At 36.0% G+C, this 19439-nt stretch overlaps 1 protein-coding gene across 1 annotated transcript; it reads right to left on the reverse strand.

Moving 5' to 3' along the window:
• Positions 1-80: 80 nt before the first annotated feature.
• On the reverse strand, positions 81-16237 carry LOC121422188. Its single transcript, XM_041617078.1, has 3 exons — positions 16080-16237; positions 2862-4010; positions 81-202 (listed from the first exon to the last, which is right to left on the reverse strand). Exons 2-3 carry the CDS (start codon positions 3467-3469, stop codon positions 115-117), a joined length of 696 nt encoding a protein of 231 aa, XP_041473012.1. The 5' UTR covers positions 3470-4010; positions 16080-16237; the 3' UTR covers positions 81-114.
• Between the last annotated feature and the right edge of the window lie 3202 nt (positions 16238-19439).

Genomic DNA, 19439 nt, shown 5'->3' on the forward strand with positions numbered 1-19439 from the left:
GAACAATTGCTTGAATAAATGTGTTGCTTGTTGGAACTCCAGTCATAGAAACTTCTTGGTGTTACTAAAAACATGTTTTCATCTCAGCCGGTTTCCCGCCATTTTGACCAATATTCAACCTGGACTGGAGTTTTCAGATCCTAGCTTAACACCTATTGCCTTCATCGTTCCACTGGTGCTACTCAGACTACTAGTATTGGACCTGAAATAAATAAAAGAAAAGAAAGAACCGAAGAGATGTAATGTTCCCAATAAGAATAAATCTTGGATGATTTTCAAATTACATTCATTTAGATAACCCTCAGAGAAATTTCAAGCTAGCTGATAGCTAGTCATTATTTAGCTGAGTGAATAACTATAACGGATAGCTTCATAAGCGCGTGCAGAATATATATATATATACACAACAAAAAAAGTAAGTCCCCCCTAAATCAAATTGCTGTAACTTTTGAACCGAATTAGTTTGAGATATGATATTTCATAGGTGGTTTTCTGAACTCATTAAGCAACTCCTGGGGAAAAATGAGATCGATCGGTGGAGTCATGCATGAGTGATTAAAGATTGAATTAAAAATGACCATTTTTAAAAGTCACAAGAGTCGTTTTTCAGTTTGTTCAAATACAAAGTTGGGAAAAAGTTGTTTTTCAGGTGAATTTTTTGGTGTTATGCTGTTTTACTGTCCATCATTCAACAACTTCAGACCAGATTTTGATATCGTATGTTCATGGTTGAGTGAGCACAATGTATTGCAGGGGCTGCAGAAGCGGGGGGGGGGGTGGGCTTCAGCCCCAACTTTTTTCCAAAAGCATGTACAAAAATGTAAAAATGACCATGCGGTTTTGATTTCTTTTGCATGATCAGCCCCCCCCCCCTGACTTTTGGCTCAGTCTCCCCCCCCCTCCCACTTTGAAAACCGTTCCGCGGCCCCTGAATTGTGACGTATCATCATAGGGGTTTACGGTAGTATCCTCTACAACTTGTTAGATCATGTTAAAATTTGAAAATTTTAGTGGCTCCCCCAATTATAGGCCCCTCCCCATTTTAAAATTCTGGATCCACCACTGATTTGTCCATACATTCAACTGATCCTGAGAAATTGTGAGGAAAAGAATACATTTATGCAGTATAAAGAGTATTCATTCCTAAGTTTTCGATTGTGCTCGCTCAACCATAAAAATGTTTAAAATTCGGAAAGTGTGTGGTGATAGAAATGATGGATGATAAAAACAACAGCAATTAAAGTCACATTTGAAACCGAATTTGCCCCAAATAATCACTTTATTATCCTTTAAAATGTGTCTGTGACATTGAAAATACCAATTTTCCCACTTTGATGCGTGCTCACTCATCCATAAATAAACAAATCGATTTCATTTTTGCACAGAATTTTGCCCATAGGTTGATAAACATTACTACCAAACGACATTGCTAAAGACAGCCTTGAAAAAAAGTTCCACCATATTGAATAAGGGGTTACTTATTCGTAAACATATGCACCCATAATGTACACAAGTCTATGAGAGAAGAAGTCAAAATTTTGAAATGAGGGTTTGTTTCATGGACGGTTTTTGTTACTTCTGCCAACAGTTATTTCATGAAACTTCGCACATGGCTTCAGAGTAACACTATCCAAAAGGTGCGCACACCAAAATAACAATTCGATAGGGCACAGAGTGGGGCCAAGGCCTTGAACTTTCTTCTCATTTGCATAATTTTCGAGTATTGTGTGTTCACTGATGCATTAAACATCGGGATTTTCACAAAAATCAAATCAAATGAACTATGCAAGAGGTTTGTGACAGATATTCGTAGTTACAAATTGCATTTTTTCCAATAACGTAAAAAAGAGCTTATCACATTCCACATGTTCATTCAAGCGTGAATGTTTAATTAAATGCCTTTGAATCATTGAAGCATGTTAATTGGTCATAAACACAACGAAAAAGTTGAGAAAAGATCATTTTCAGGTACCAAAATGAAACAATACTTGCCTATGATATTTGAAAATCGTATTTTTTGTTTTTAATAAATGTTCATTGAACCGTGAAACGATGAATACTGTTGCAGAAACTCTTCCCAAAAATAACTGTCATCATATTCGATCATTTTTATTGATAGAAGCGTGTAAAATTACCAATTATAGCAAATTTTGACTTGTGTTTATTCAACCGTGAAATTTAGCCAAAAAAGTTGTGTCGTCCTTTAGAAAGTACCTTTTATAAGCCTTCTGACTATTTTTTGTGATGAGAATGTGGAATAAGTTCCAATGAAATGGAATCAAAGTCATGATATTTGGCTTGTGACTTTTGAAAAGTGACATTTTTGCCTTCTGACGGTGCTCACTGAAGCATGACGTAAAATACGTCCATAACATTTACTCATAGGGTAGCTTATAAAATTACCTACACGCTCATGTAAAAATATATCAAAAACTCGCATTGGTTTGGAAATTATTGATGTTTGTTTAAGGGGGGACTTACTTTTTTTGTTGTGTATATATATATATATATATATATATATATATATATATATATATATATATATATATATATATATATATATATATATATATACACCAATCGAGAACTAATTGCTTAATTTGCTTCGCTAATTAAGTGAGCCACCAGCTAGTCGGTAGCTAGTTGCTTTCTTATACAGCACGCTTAACCCTTTAATAACTTCTACCCCATTTTTTAAATGATTTTTTAAAACCCCATTCCTTTGCTTTAGTTAACTAAATAGGGCATTGGAAAGTGTCCTGTTTTTATTTATCGATAAAATTGGAATAAAACGGCGTTTCATCTTCTAGTTATTTTTAGAAGGCCAGTGTTTGTGTGACCCGACCGTCGGTCAAACTTACCCATTGATTCTATTGCCTCGCATCGACTGCGTGTCTGAGTCAGCTGAGGAGAAGAAAGTGACCATGGTTGCAGGTTGCTCTGTGATCTCCACACGAAACGAGCCATCTGCAGAATTTGCACTCCTCTCTAAATCCATCGTGACCCGGTAGTAGCTTCCTCGACCCGTAGGTACTCCGCCGTTATCACTCCTCCTGCTTTCATTCATACTGCCCCGACTTCTAACGCCACCGCGCATGCGTACGAAGACAAATGCGCTGGTAGCCGCGATCAGGACGCCGCTCAAGATCGTGGCAAGTCCGGCGACGAGCACGAAGATGTTGCTGATGATGGCGCCTGTAGTCAGAAGGATCACGCCAATGAGTACTATGGGCGGGCTGAGAATGAGCATGGTGACGATCACAGTACTCCCGGTGACGTCGTATACAGAGTCGCGGTCGGAATCACTGATACATCGGCGGACACTTGAATGCCTTCCTGGATCTTTCAAGTTGCTCATTGTGCTCGAGTTACGTGTCAAACTCTTTCTTGTATGTAGAATTCCTGTCACTGAACCTTCCCGCGTACTCAAGGCTTGGTTTTCATCATTGTGCTGTGACCCAGATGACATTTTACCCCTTAATTGTTATTATTGTTCATTTACAAATCCATATTCGGTGAAAAGCTTCAATCAGTGATCAAGTTATACATATTAGTATTTTTGCTGTGATATTTCATCACTTTCATTATCCACGGAGTGGACGGCAAGGGGTTGCTGTTTGAGTTCTCTTGCTATAAATGCGATGTTTTTACCATGAGAAGTTTTCGTTCTTCTCCCCGTCATAAACGTCGCCTTCAATCATTTCTCCGCATTGTTGTAAAGCCCGAACTCGTTATGAAATGCAATTAAAGATCGTGATCAAATGACTGATGTGTGGTTCTCACCAGACGACATATCGTCACTCCAGAGATCATAACCAGGCACCTCAAGCTGGAGCGCTCTAATTCAGACGCAAGGCTTGGCCTTGGTTGTTGTTGGCTCTCCATTTTAATTATTATTCCTCCCTCCTGGAAAGTATGTGGAGCGCAGTCATTGGTGGGACTGATATTATGTGACCACAATGATATCATCAGAAGTCACCAGTGTAACGCTATTGCTTGAGTCGATGTTTCTGTAAGGAATATAAAAAAGATGAATAAAATTCGTTGGAATATACGAGCACAAGTTACTTGTAAAATCCCATGTTTGGAGGTATGCCCATTTCAATATCATCGAAAAATAATTGAATGAGAAAATTATTTCGATAGAGCGAAAGTTTAATTGACAATCTCCAAGCCTGGCAGTATTTATATTGTCAATGAAATATGATATATCATCGCTTCGATGGCTTTCCCAAGATGTCAAAACGATCTATTACTAAGCATTATAATAGACATGATAGAAGGACTAACCAGATAATTAGGAGGAAAAAATACATGCCCTCATCTAAACACGATAAAGAAATCTTTACACTTAAAAAATGTTTAGCCATTGCAATATCAGGTGATTTAAACTATCTATAAACGCAGAGTAACCATGGTAATATTTAGGCAATTTTCTGATTTACCAATTACCTAATATTTTACCCACTCAACGTGCATATTCTGACTTTACCATAAGTCTTCATCGTTCATTGGTGTTATTCAGCCTTCCTTTGCATTTGATTGATTTAATCATGGTTGAACTGAAAACAATTATTTTAGTTAAACTGGGTGAACCGCATGCACCAATCGATCACACGGCGAGCACGGATTGAGGGCACTTTAGATATAGGTCAGAACTTTTCTTTATTTTCAAGAATTGGACAATGACTAACAAGGTTTAGAACGCTTTCGAATCGAGCAAATCTCCGACTGAGGCAAAGCTTTAACCATGCGATGAAACATGATTTCTTTCCTAGCAATCATTTCCATTTTGTTCAGCTCATGCGTGGACCTCAAATAAGAAATTATGCCAAACACTATCTTCTATGCGGCCTTAAAATTCTCGTACAGAATTTCTATATATCTATGGAAGATGTTCCCTCCGTGAATGGATCTATTGAAGGATGAGATCCTAAAACACATGTTTAAAGTCTGCTTAAACTTGTAGTTCGAATCGCCTATTGACATGCTTATTAAAATGGAAAACCTCTGTCAAAATGTATTTTCAAAATGCATTTTCTTTCTTTTTTGGACAGAAATAGACCATTTGATCAAGCTTGGGTTTTCTATCAAATAGGACTCTTCACTCTGTGGAAGTATACAATGTGACACCTGATGAACTCAACTCCTTTTTACTCTCTTCCCTTTGTTATTTTCATCCTCTTTTCTCAATTCTACAGTTCCTCAAGTGAGTAATTTTTTCCCGCCATGAACCGATGGAAAATATTTTCTTAGCAATAAGATACATGCTTAATAGTCACATTGAGCATGTTGAGGCCGTTTCAATTTCATTTTGGCCGTTTCCTCATGGGCCTGCATGCCGGTCGGTACGTTGATATCAAAACCTTGGTATTTTTAGACACAGCTCGAAGCGCCGCCATAAGGACTGAACGAGAATTCTGAGGGAGTCGCGGGAGAGCAAGAGTGATTGGATATATAGAAGGATGGAATTGGAAGAAGGAGAGATGGAGAGGAATCGGGGAGGGCTGTGTGTGCGAGGGAGAGAGAGAAAGAATGGAAGAGGAAGAGAAGGGGATAGGGGAGGTTGTGTGTGTGTGTGTGTGTGTGTGTGTGTGTGAGATATATATATATATATATATATATATATAGAGAGAGAGAGAGAGAGAGAGAGAGAGGGAGAGAGTGAAAAGGAAAGAAAGACACAGAGACAGAAGGTGGGATAATAAGAAATAACAAGTTAAAGATACGTTAGGCATATTTCGCATCCAGATACAATGCATAGCAGATCAAGATGAATGCGTCTAACTGATAGGGGATGTGCGGGGGTACTCTTTGTGTGAAGGTGGAAAGATAATTTATAAACACGATAAAAGTAAGACGAAAACTTAAAAAACAAACATACACTGTCAGTGTGCTTGAGTGAGTGAGTATGATAGAAATTGAAGTCCTCAGGCATTATAAGACTTTACGATCTTCATTAGATATGAGTGGAGGCATGAATAGGTACTTGTGTGTAAATAATTCTGTTAGTCATATCGTGATATCCTGTTTGTCAGGTTTGTTTTGTCTATTACAACAAGTGAGCTGAATGATGAAGCTTGCTTTTAGGCTATTTTATCATTGTTGGTTTCACGAACTCCCTTACTCTACCCCACCCCCCTCTCTCTCCCTCATGCATATGCGTACGCACATGTTCTCACGTAGTGTTTTTTTTAATACTTTCGTTTCGAATCATCCAATCCAGTTAAAGAAATACACATTTTTCTTTAAACAATCTGCTCCATCTCTTAGCGTTTCATTTACGACACAGGCACATAATTGATAATAATGTAAATAATATCAATTAATTATGAAATGCTAGATGACTCTGTTGGGCATTACTTTGGATGTAAAACTCTATGACGTGTTAAACAGATTGAAAAAATACCCGAAAATACGATTTTCTTAAAGGAAAATGAAACCTTTGAAACAAGATTGCCTATCTTAAAACATAAAAATCAAAGAACCAGATCAACAAAATTTTGAGAAAAATTTAATAAGTAATAAGGTATGAGTATTTGAAATTTAGATCATTATCATAATGTATATCCTCTAGTTGGCAATGCGAAAAAAAAAAAAATGTGTGATGTCACTTGTGAACAACTTTCCCATTACTTTTCTATATATTTCGCTTAAACTGCCTCTTTTATCACATCTATCAGTAGATCTGTAATGTGGATTTTAAACAATAAATTATGGATAAAGAGTTTGTATCACTACAAGAAAGAGCATAAAATTACAGTTTAGGGGTATTTCATAGTCCCTCACAAGGAAAGTTGTTCACATGACATCACACATCTGATCTTTGTCGCATTGCCATTGGGAGGATCTCCATAGCATTAGTAATCGCAATATTCTCATTATTTGTCCGATTTTTCTCACGATTTCTTTGATCTTATTCTTTGAGTTTCTTTTTCCACACAAGCCCACTTGTTTCAAAGGTTTCATTCCCCTTTAAAGTTTGCTCAAAATGTTTGGTGCAACACAGTTATTCAATTTACGATATCAAAATGATTTGTGACCACGGTGGGGAATAGAAAAGATATATTTCGTCAAACCCAAATCTTTGGCAAGTGGGAACCCAACATTATGGGAGATACATTTCTATTTAAATGTCTCGTCTTTTCTTTCATGAAATCGAGCATAAATCCTGGCCCTAAAATATTATCTGCTTGTGACCTCAATTTCCATCGCTGACTGACGCAAAGAAGAAACTTGATCTTACTTTGAATATTCATGACTGTCTTTGACTTTGATTTTCCCCAAAAAACCTGAAGCGATTTGCTGGAAGACGTTGCTAAATAAGAAAAAAAATCGATTAATCGGACAATGAAAGAGAATACTTTGCATCCGTGCTGTATTATCCGTAACATCGTGCTCATCATAATCCGCTATTTAGTTTCATAGTTTGAGTTTGAATAAATCGATAAGCCAACAGCGAATCTATACGATCGATTGCAGTATCTGGATGCCATTTCATCGAAATCTCATAACTCTCAAAACTATTTGCCGCCATATAGGACAATGCATGTATAGCTGGATAAGTCAGAGGCTGGAACAAAATGACTACATACGTATGACATCGAGAGAAACCAAATGAATCTTCATTCTGGTTGATGCAGCCGCCAATTATTATAAGATGGAAGCCATAAGCTTGCTTTCAAAAGATTTCCAGGGGCAACAAAGATCCTTTTAAAAGGTTTCAATAAGGAGTGTGCCTGATGGATTATGAAAGTAGCTTAAAGGATTATTCATCAATCTTCCTGCGAATAACAACAAGAGGTGTATTACTGATTGGATAGTGCAGTGAGAGCTCTTCCGTTGATTATACAAACACATGTATATATATATATATATATATATGTATTGGTGTGTGTGCGTGTGTGGGAGTGTGTGTGTGTGTGTGTGTGTGAAGTAACACATGTACAACAGCTTTGGCAACTCTTTTATTTAAATATTGTGTGAAAGAAATGGATGAAGAGAACAATGGTAGGCGTAGCTTAAATTAAGGTTCCCAACGCTATCTACCCTTTGGAAAAATTGGTGATGCCGAAAAAATGTCTCTGCCGGGAATTGAACGCGGGCCCCCAGCTTTGAACGCCGGTGCCTTAACCACCACACCACAGAGACGGGTTAGGGGCTAGGGCGACCCCAATCCGATTGACCGTCAGATAGACAGATTTTCGACACTAAACCAATTCTAATTTCCTTTTTTAGGTGAACATTGGTGAAGGTGGGTTTTGAACAATGACAAGCCGCCATGCCTCAGCTGAATCAAAGGTATTGCTTTGATACAGTACAGTATGGGAGAAAATTATACAAATGTGCGAAGTCATACATGTGCAACTGCTTTGGCAACTCTTTTATTTAAATATTGTATGAAAGAAATAGATGAAGAGAACAGTGGTAGGCGTAGCTTAAATTAAGGTTCCCCAGACCTATCTTCCCTTTGGAAAAAATGTTCAAAACCCACCTTCACCCGACAAAGGAAATTATAATTGGTTTAGTGTCGAAAATCTGTCTATCTGACGGTCAATCGGATCGGGGTCGCTCTAGCCACTAACCCTAGTGGTTAAGGCACCGGCGTTCAAAGCTGGGAGCCCGCGTTCGATTCCCGGCGGGGATATTTTTCGGCATCACCAATTTTTGCAAAGGGTAGATAGCTCTGGGGAACCTTAATTTAAGCTAAACGCCTACCATTGTTCTCTTCATCCATTTCTTTCACACAATAAATATATATATATATATAATCATGTATGAATGCAACTGTAAAATATAAAAGTACACGTTTGTGCTATAAAAACAGATCAACATTAACATGATTGAAAAGTTTGTGAATTAATCCCTTTTTTCAACGACGAAACACACGGACTGATTATTTCATCTTGAAATTCGATCATTTTATAATAATCATTAGTTAGTCAGATTGACTATTGACAGTAAACGGTTGCTACATCTTTATTTTTTATGTTTAGGTTTTCTTCACTTTTTTACAGTCCAAGAGAGTTCTTCATTTAAACTGTACACGGTCTTGGTTTAAATATCTCTCTGCATCATGTGCATAGAGCAATCTGCCAAGCAGGTCCGTTTGTATAATCAAAATCCTTTGCTTCTCTATAAAGTAAAATCAAATTATTTTTATTCTTTTCAAGCTCTGTTCCTCGTTTGAGTAACAATCTTGAAGCTTCCAACTATTGCCTCTTGTATCACCTTGCTTGAATAAAGAGGGGACGTATCTCCATCTTTTAATTACATCATGACTGTAAAAAGCCGTTATATTAATCGCATTAAAAGCGGTAATATAGAAATACATTTTTTCAATCGTTTGCATTATCATTGACATTACTATTGTTAATACAAGAGTATATTACTATAGTTTTGTTTGCACTGCTATTATTATCAAACTTATCAAAGTATAAAAGAAAAATCTTGTATGACATCATTTATCTGTTGGGTCCTTCGAATAAAATCACCGCGAATCTATTGCTTATCATCCGCATCTGAGATCAAATCGGAAATTTTGGAGCATGAATAGATGATGGAAAAGGTCAAGGTTTATTTCAACCATTTATTGATTTCCACTTGTTTTTCCAAGTCGGAGATCGATCGATGGTTAACATGTTTTTTAGTCTGTAAAAATCGAAGTGTCATAATTATACTTTTAATGCACGTCTATCCAGAAAGTTCGACCTTCTTGCAGTTATTAAAGGCCAAGTCCACTTCTCCTCGGAAAAGGTATAGTTGAATAAAAAAGAAAAATCGAACAGACGTAGCCATGAAATTTTCATCAAAAATAGGATGTGAAGCAAAAAAGTTATATGTATTTAATTTGTCGTAATTCTTTTCACAAATCAGTGATACATACATTGTTGGCGATCCAGCTATATTCATAGAAGGACTACGAGATGTTTCGAATGCATTCTATATACGAATAAAAAAAGACCTTTTTCCTTTGCTCCCCCTCACATGTTAGAGATAGTCTGCAGGCACAGACCCTGATTGAAACTTTGATCAACAAGTGTGTCTCCACGCAAAGACTAGCATATACAAACTTGCTGTTTCAATACAGGAGCGAGAGGGCGCCTTCAGTACACAAGGCATGAGTAGGCTGCAATTCAGACCCTTACTCGAGTAAAGGGTTTGCACAGCAGACTATGTTAGAGATGGGTGGGCATTGATCCCTGTCTATTGCTGTTGTCATTTCCCCATAATTGAGTTGATTAGCTAGTGAATGTGATGAATAGACAATAAGAATGTGTTTTGATATTTTCCCCCAATATTCTTAAATCACTCTTCTCACAATAAATGTCGTTATATTGGTTACACTTCGTAATTCCGAAGGTTCGTAATTCCAAAACACGTAAATTGCCTATACCTCGATATTCGTTAATCCGAAAACGTAAAAGGGTTCGTTAATCCGAACATTTGTGGCGTTATTCCGAAGGTTCGATAATCCGAAAACGAAATAAGGTTCGATGTTCCGAAGGTTCGTTAATCCGATAACGTAATAAGGGTCGTTAAACATTTCGTTTTCGAACTAACTAACCTTCGGAATTACGAACCTCATTTCGTTTTCGGACTAACGAATCTTCGGAAACACGAAACTCCTGAATAACGAACCTTCGGAATATCCTAACCTTCGGAATAACGAAGCTTCGGAATTTATGCGGTTATGTTTATAGCAGCTATACCAGATTCCACCAAATTTACATCTGTTCCGATTTTTTTTTAACATATACTTTAATCTTGCCCCCCTCTCTCTCTTTCTTGGTGTCTTCATTCCTTCCTATTGTACACCTGAAGATGTTATAAAATAACTTCGTCCCCTTATAGCTTAGCCGAACTGACCACAACGAGTGGATAAACATGTTTCATTCCTTTTTTTTTAGGTTAACGTCAAACAGAATTACATTATTTCTCTCAGTCATTCACTTTATTTGTTTGCAAAAAATGTTACCATAGCGACTATCATATTTCCATCATACATGAAGAGAAAATACGTTTCCCAATTGAATTTTTACGAAGTAATTGAACGTTACCATAGCAACAATTTAATTTCTGCCGCATTTATTGCTTAAACTATATATTTTGTAATACTTGGTGTGAATCTATAAAACAGGATTCGTAGAACTGTCAAAATTTGCGCATTTCTACCTTCTTTTTTGTTATCTTAGAATGGATGTAAGGGACCAAAAATTTCGGGTTATCATCGACATATGAAATTTTCCCATATCCAACTAATTATATAAAATATTACCGATGCTTTTAATTCATAATAATGAAATCATTGCCGAGAGAGGTGGAATGAATATCTTCATGTGTATATTTCATTCTTTTCGCAAAGAATCAATGGTTCAAAAAAAGGCCACTGCATGCACTCATCAACAAATTGGAATGTTGACAGTCCAGCTTCATTTAAAGAAATGAATCTTTGAAAAAACCTTCAGAAAGGATTGAGTTTCAACAAAAATAATTGGTTACAACATAACGGCGCTGAGAGAGCAGTGGATTTACACTTTCTCATAATGCTTTCCATGCACTATATTTCAGGGCTTACAACCAACCAGATCCTCTCGTTTCCATCATGGGTTTTCTAATTCAATCTTCTTCCGCGAGACGAGAGCCTAGGGTTCTAAAACTAATAACATTATGATTGTTTCAGGAGAGGAGGAGGGGGTGGGTGCAGCGCAGGAATCGAATTACCGAATGAAAAAAAATTTCTTAAAAATTATAAACAAAACTCATTCCTAACTGTAGTTATTTAATTCCTGATTGATACATACACGTATCCTTATCATAATACTTGTATAATGTATGACCAATATTGGAGGAGAGCAAAACGAAGGTCCATTTCATTGGACTAACAAATTGAGGAATTTAAGTTGAATGATTGAAAATTAAAATTGAAATTGGAAAAGAAAGTGAAAATCAAAATTAAATGAAAATGAAAATAGAATGGAAATGAAATGAAAATGAAATTGCAACTGACAAAGCACCTTTAGTATCTAAAACAGGGGCGGTGATTTTATTTTCATTGCCGAGGATTTGTACCCCAGTCGTACCGTCTAAACCGTTAATATCAAACTGAACAAATCAATGAGACTTTTTCAAATGACATACTATAGGACTATTGAAGACGTTTTCTTTGGTGTAACCGTATACCATGAAATTGAAAAGAGTTGTATCATGGTTGTACGGAATCCGGAAGGTGACTCACGAATGTTCCCTGACTTACATCGACTTATCGATTTGATCTTAGAAAATAAATCAATATTATAGTTATCTATGATTAAATGTAATATTAAAAGTAATCAGGAAGCACGAATGTTTACTTAGCAACTAACTTTCTACAAATATATTCTAGATTCACTTTATTTTTCAACAAAATCAATGCAACTTTCCACAACCATTAATGAAACAATTCCTCCCCTAGTGTGAATACGAAAAGCGTGTTGGAAAATTTGTCAATCATAGAAATGAAATGTTCAATTTTCATAATCTTGAAACATTGGGGATTGGCAAAAAGAGAGAATATCCTGAAGGGAAACTGCGATGATTGATAACCAACACTTCGATGCCTAAAGTCAGTTAGATAATTTGTCAAGAATACATCTCCCCGTGAGAAAAACGATAAGAAAAACGATAAGCACACATTATCATACAACCAAAGCGAGAAAATACAAACAAACAATAACTATATAGTTTGAGTCAAATAGACTTGACAAGTTAGGCCTACATCTGCGTCTAATCAACCGACTAAGCTTATTTTTTTATGATTTTGTATTAATTAAGTAACCTCATTAGATTTAAGGAAGTAAAGTCCGATGTAGCATCCCTTACATTAGTGAACGTGTTGATTCAAGGAGACGTGTCAAAAGTCTTGCAATGTAAACGTCCATGCATGGCACATGCAAGATAATATGTATTTAGTTCAAGAGGGGAAAGGGGGTGCAGATAATGAGCACTGATTGTGATTGGATGGTCGCTGAGCGGAATTCAACTAAAAAAGGAGAGCGAGAGGAAAGACTCGCAGAAAATCCACTTGGGCAAAAATTTGATATACATAATTCGAATACACAGGACAAATTTGTCACTTTTATATAATTGTGATATTTGTGGGATAATACTAGGAATATTTTAAAGCTTCTTCATTTTACATCTGGAGTTTGGAAAATTTTGAAATTGTTGATATAGCGTAAGAGTATTCCTGTATGATTAATAACTATGTAGGCAATGTAACTATACTCACTATTTTTCCTACTCACAAAATATAGTAATGAGTTTTGCATTGGGCAATGAATTTGACTATAGATTTCAAGCTTGCCTCCAACTCTCCATTCCATTCAATCATTAGAAAGCAGCAAACTTCTAAGAAAAGGACCCCATTATAAACCTCTCGAAAGAGGAGAATGGGCGTTGGCCATTTTTTTTTTTGGGGGGGTTAAGTGTGTCTGACATAAGCTTTATGGATCGACCATTATCAACCTCTAGTTCAGTGAGGAAATGGTAACGGTCAGTAGCGTATATAGTGAAGCAAATATTTTAAGGGGCCAAATATGGCAGAGAATTTTCACTGTTTTCATACAAAAATAATAATTTTGTTATAGATTTTCACCTAATATTCAGAAAATAATTTCATATTTCACCCTTTTCTTTTCCTTTCCTATATCTTTTTGATGTTTCTTTCCTTGGTCTTGAAACATACTGTGGGACCGAAGCCCCAAATCATGCCCGCCATCTATACGCAAATGGTATATCGGCAATAACAAATTAGGGCGGAGGACGAAATGGACGACGCGAGGTGTTTTGAAAGGGGCCATCGACAAGTTAAAGGGGAATTATTTTTCCTCTTCGCAAATGTCCTTCATCATTCTTCACTTTTATTTTGACTGCTTGAAAGTATAAAGGTGCTCGCCCCTTCCTTCCCCCGTAGCGACGATAAAAAGTATTTTTGTTACGGTGATAAATGTCGAAAGTTCTCTTTGTGATATAATAATAGAGAGATAATTGTGAATTATCATGGCAATCCCATATATATTGAAAGTTGATTAATCTTGTTTTTCTCGAAAAAGATGTTTGTCCTAAACAGATCAATACAAAATGTCCAGACGGTCATCACTTTGCGTTTCTGTATAAAAAATCAGTTGTTGATATGAAAATCCTTCCATTAGGGAAATCTTGCAGATTAGAAATGGTCATAGGTCCAAATGGAAAAAATAAGACACAATATCAGATGGAAATTCCTATTTATTTCAGGAAAGTAATTTTAATTTTCTGGAATTCAACCTGTTCAAGCAATACTTTGAAAGGTCAAATTCGCCCACGAGCGGGTGAGTACAAAACAGCTCATTGATTATCATTTTATTTTTAAAATCACAGAATTGTGCGTCATGAATGGAAGTTTTGTTCCAATTTGGTATTATCTCTATATGATATTTAACGTAATCTTAGTCTCACCGTCTTCTGCCATAAGCATGCCTATCTATAGGCTACAGTTCTTCCTAGAAACTAAACCAGCCAATCATTTTTGCTTTATTCTACCAGTATACCGTGCCAATATGGGTACCCATTTAAAGCCAAGTTATAGCTGACTTGTTTTGAAAATTTTCAAATTTCACAACCAATATGATATACATCGAATAAATGATTAACAAATAAAGTTACATTCTATTTAGAAATTTATTGGACAATTTGCAAGTTTATATGAAAGTTTTCACACAATATTGCAATAGCACATGTCTCAGGATGAGTAACTGTTACCTCATAGAACAGAATGTTTTGATTGGTATTTGAATTAAGTCATTTTTTTCTCACTATGTTATCCAATGTCTCCTGTTCATCTAGGTATGAGGATATGCCACGTTAAGATATTCCCAATGATTGGGCTAAACATACATGATAATTGTTTGATTGTCCATGAACTATTTCATGAAGTAATTAGCAATAATTATTAAAGACATGTTTGATAATCGAATTGAAATTTTAATTCAAATTTAGCCTTTTCTCATTTGCTTAATTTTCAAACAGCGAAAGAACAGAAGATCAATAACGCAAAAAACAAGAAAAAAACCCGAATAATAATCATTACAGTGATAAACACATCATGGTTCTACCGGTGAAAATATTGATTACAGACATGATGACTATTTTTAAACTTTGTGCGATATTCTCGATTACTATTTGTTCATAGGAAATTTTGTAGGAATGTAAAGCAGCTTTCCCATACAGCGACAAATCAGTTCTTCAATTTCACAACTATTTTGTTTCAAAATTATAATTGCTTGAAGTAGAATCATGGGCGGAAATTCCAGGGGGACAGAAACAAAAATTGTAGGGGGACACAATATCAAATGTCCCCCTCACTATTTTTGTTCACATCTTTTACAATCGAATTGATACATGTATTTGGACTAAATTACCTTACATGTTGGGTGACAACGCCCCCTTTTTTTCTGCTTGAGAATTTTTTTGGGTAAAAATGACCTTACATTTTGGGTGATAACCTTTATTTCTTTCTTTTTTTGCATGTCAAATTTTCCAGCCCCTGGTCCCCTACCTTTGGGGAAAGATTTCCGCCCATTTTGTAAAGTAAATGCCGAAAGGTATGGTATTTATTAAACCCACAGATATCGAACTATTATCATCATCGCCATCATCATCATCAACACCACCATAATCATCCCCATTGTCATCAGCACAACTATAATCACAAACATTATTATGACCACCGCCATCATCATCATCATCATTATCATTTCCCCTATTCATTCCTGTCTCCATCCCACTACAACCGCTAGCATCACGATTAGGAGAAATAGTAGCAGTATTTGTAGTATTAAAAATAGTAGTTTGAGTATAATAATCGTTTTAATTGATAACAAACATATGTGGTTTTGCTAACCACATTCTACTCCTATATAGCATCACACGTACAGACCCTTTTTCATCAACAACGCATTCCGGCCTATAACAACAATACACATCCATATTAATGGTAATTGACTTTTCAAATTAAAAAAACTTGAATGTCAGACAGAATAAATATATTTATTTCTTACCCGCACGATAGTGGGCCACTCAGTTGATATCCGTTATGTTCCACCGTTTTAATTCATTTTGTTAAGCCGGTGAGATGCGATGCGCTGATGTCTTGTTGATACCCCCTCCGCAACTCGGATGCAAATAAAATGAATGAGCATTTCCTGTCTCAACAACGTCAGCGTGCGTGCTGCGGAGGAGAGGAAAGAGGCTTGAGGAAAGAAGTGAAGGAGAGAAAAGGATTAGGAGGAGGAGGAGGATGTGATGGATGGATGAAGATGAGGATGGAGCGGGTTCATCGAGAAGATGTACCCGATGGATGCAGAAGAAACAGCAATATGGTATCGAATTTCGTCTCATCGTGGTATACGTGCGCCCCCCCCCATTTCCCACCTCCTTTGCCTGCACTGCTTAATCGGTTTAACTGTTGGATAAAACAATATTATTTTCTTGCAAGGAGATATTCTATTTGGTATATGCTTCTAACTTTTTTTTATATATTAAAGCAATTAAGACGAACCATACCTTCGAAAGTAACTGGTGAAATTGAATATGTAACAACGGCTTATTGTGATAATAAATAAATAAAATGAGGCAAAGAAAACGCATACTCTTTATTAACATTGACATCCTGTCCATCCCCCCCCCCAAAAAAAAAAAGGGTATCCACATACAATAGTAATACAAAATCTGCTTGCCTTTAGTAAACATTATGGTTCCAATACAGCAAAATTGAAAAAGGAAGGGAGATAATCATATGACAGATTGTTGTACACTGATTTCAACTATGTCTCTCTCTCTCTCTCCCTTTCAATTTGCTCCATCCACACAAGGCAAAACATATATAAAACTTTAAATGCAGAAACGCTATTTTTACAAGGAGAGGTTTGTTCATCGAAACTATATCTGTGTTATCGTTTTTTTAATCAATATATAGCACAGGAAAGAAAAGAAACTGTGGACAAGGGGTGCATGGGGGTGGGGGCTAAGCTATAGCTTGACTTTCCAATTTGCTTTCACTTAAGTTTTTCTGGTAATCATTTTCAACTAAACCATATAGCTCATTGCAGCATAATACATATCTCGTAGTAGATGAAGTACTTTCTCCTGTTGGTCCTGTTTTCTGTCTTGGTGATGTCACCACACCTCTCATTTCACTACCCTCCTACTGCAGTGACGTCTAGAGGCTATAAACTTTGAGGAAAGCGATTTAAAATTCGTCAGCAACTAATCAATTGTGTATAGTGATTCAAAATTCAAATTCACATTCGATTTATTACCAAGAGACATTACATATTGTAAATAGTTGCATACAGTCATGCAAATTAACGAAAAAAGAAATTCACAAACATGGAATATTTTTTGTAGATAATTTATAATACTAGGTAGATAAAAAAAAAATAATGAGTCACTGTGGAACTGGGAGGAGGGATTCACCGTCAATACATATCTGGTGTAATAATGTAAGCCTCCAACCAAAGAGAGAAAGGGGGAGGGGGAGAGATAGATGTAAAATCAACTAGATATCACAGTAAATTCGATTATTTTTTAAAAGGATGTATGTATAGAAAATATATACCTTACAAATATTCAAATTAAAATTCTCTACTGTGAACAATTATAGGAGCAGCGTTATTATAGTACGCCCCCTGTCAAGTATTTATAATCAAGGATCTGATTTGATCCATGCATGTTTGATGTTATGTGTGAGAATTTTAAAAAAATATCTTAATTGCTCTTTATTAAAAAAAAGTCCATAAACTGTCAATTATTTTGAGATCAAAATATCAAAAATTTCAGCTCGCGCTTCAGGCTCGCATCAATAAATTATTATCCTGATCACTGCATGGTACCCCAAATGCTTAGAATATCAAGCTTTGAGGTCAGAATATAACTAAATTTCAGCCAGTGGCGTAGCTATACGGGGGGCGGGTCTTTGGGCACGTGCCCCCTGAGATTTGGTGTGCCCCCCAGGTGCCCCCCTGAAAAAAATGGCGCAGCAAAAACAAAGTAAAAGAAGAAAAGAAAAAAAAGAAAAAGGAGAAAGACAGAAGGGGAAAGAAGAGGAGGAAGACGAGTGAATAAAATAATGTAAGGGAAAGACTTGCAAAGCCCCCAAATATTTTATGTTATATAGGCCTATATAGAATTTTCGCTTGAGCTTCGCGCCCGAATTGCCTGTTCGATGAAATTTACATCTTGCTCAATAGGCTGATATGGAGCTTAAAATATCAAGTTTTCAAGTCAATATATATACAAAACATATTTCGGCTCGGACATCGAGCTTTCATTATGTTTTTTTCATTTACAAATTTAAGTGCTCTGTGAAATGTCCGTTTTATGGTCTACATAAATTATCAACATTTTAAGCTCACGCTGCGCATTATTTGATTTGCCAAGTTCCTATTGTTTTCGTGTATTTCATAAAGTTTTCAAAATATCCATTTTCAGATGTGATTGTCCCACGTAGGCCCATAAGTTAGCGCTGCGCGCTCGCATTTTGATTGGTATATAGGTACTCTATAAAACTTCTATAACCAAACAAGCTCTCCTGTTCATTACATTTTGTTTTAAAAAGTCAGTACGGGATTTGCGCTCGATTGCATTACTTTGTTAAAGATGTATTAACTATTGTAATGCGTTTTCATAATTACAAAATGCTTAAAATTTCCAGTTTTCAATCCTTAAATACAACAACTTCCACGCTGTCATTACGCAGATTAAAGTAATAATTTTCATGAATCCTAATTACCAAATTGTTTTTTTTTTTTCAGAATGGAATATCGACAAGCTTAGGAATAATAGGAAGATACTCATCATTTCCATATGATGACAAAATGTCCCTACAATTTCAATTCAATTCAATGTGCCGGTCCTTTGTTAAAGTAATAACAACAATATCACTGAGCTCGCATCCTTCATTAAGTCTGATCCACTTCGTAAATTTCCTACAAAGTGCTTGAAATAGTGTTTAAATTGACCTTTTTCAGATCGGAATATCAAATTCAGCTTATTGCGCTTGCATTATGATCTTCATTGATTAAAGAAATGTATTCAGAATCTCACTATATAGCTGCGTGTTCTTTCTTTAGATTGAATTATCCAGTTTCAGATCAGAATATTGATAATTGTCTGCTCGCATTATTAATGATTCCCAATTAACCATATCCTATTCAAGATTTACAAAATATGAATAGAGTGTCCTGCTTTTAGGTCTAAAATCTCAATTTTCTTCCGCTCGCGCTCGCTTCAATTGTTTAGTTACATACCTATCCCATTTATGATTACAAAAAGTGCTTAAAATGACAATTTTTTTTAGGTCGGAATTCCAAAAAAAAATTGCTCACGCTTTGCGCTCCCATCATCAAATGTACCGTCTC

This window comes from Lytechinus variegatus, chromosome 10 (assembly GCF_018143015.1).
Source record: "Lytechinus variegatus isolate NC3 chromosome 10, Lvar_3.0, whole genome shotgun sequence".
Taxonomy (NCBI): domain Eukaryota; kingdom Metazoa; phylum Echinodermata; class Echinoidea; order Temnopleuroida; family Toxopneustidae; genus Lytechinus; species Lytechinus variegatus.

What these genes read in the sequence shown, in the direction of transcription:
- LOC121422188 (XM_041617078.1), bottom strand. Translation starts at nt 3,469, where the DNA reads ATGTCATCTGGGTCACAGCACAATGATGAAAACCAAGCCTTGAGTACG. An exon ending in CGAGGCAATAGAATCAATGG is followed by an intron (nt 203 to 2,861) that starts GTAAGTTTGACC and finishes TATTTATTTCAG; the next exon opens with GTCCAATACTAGTAGTCTGA.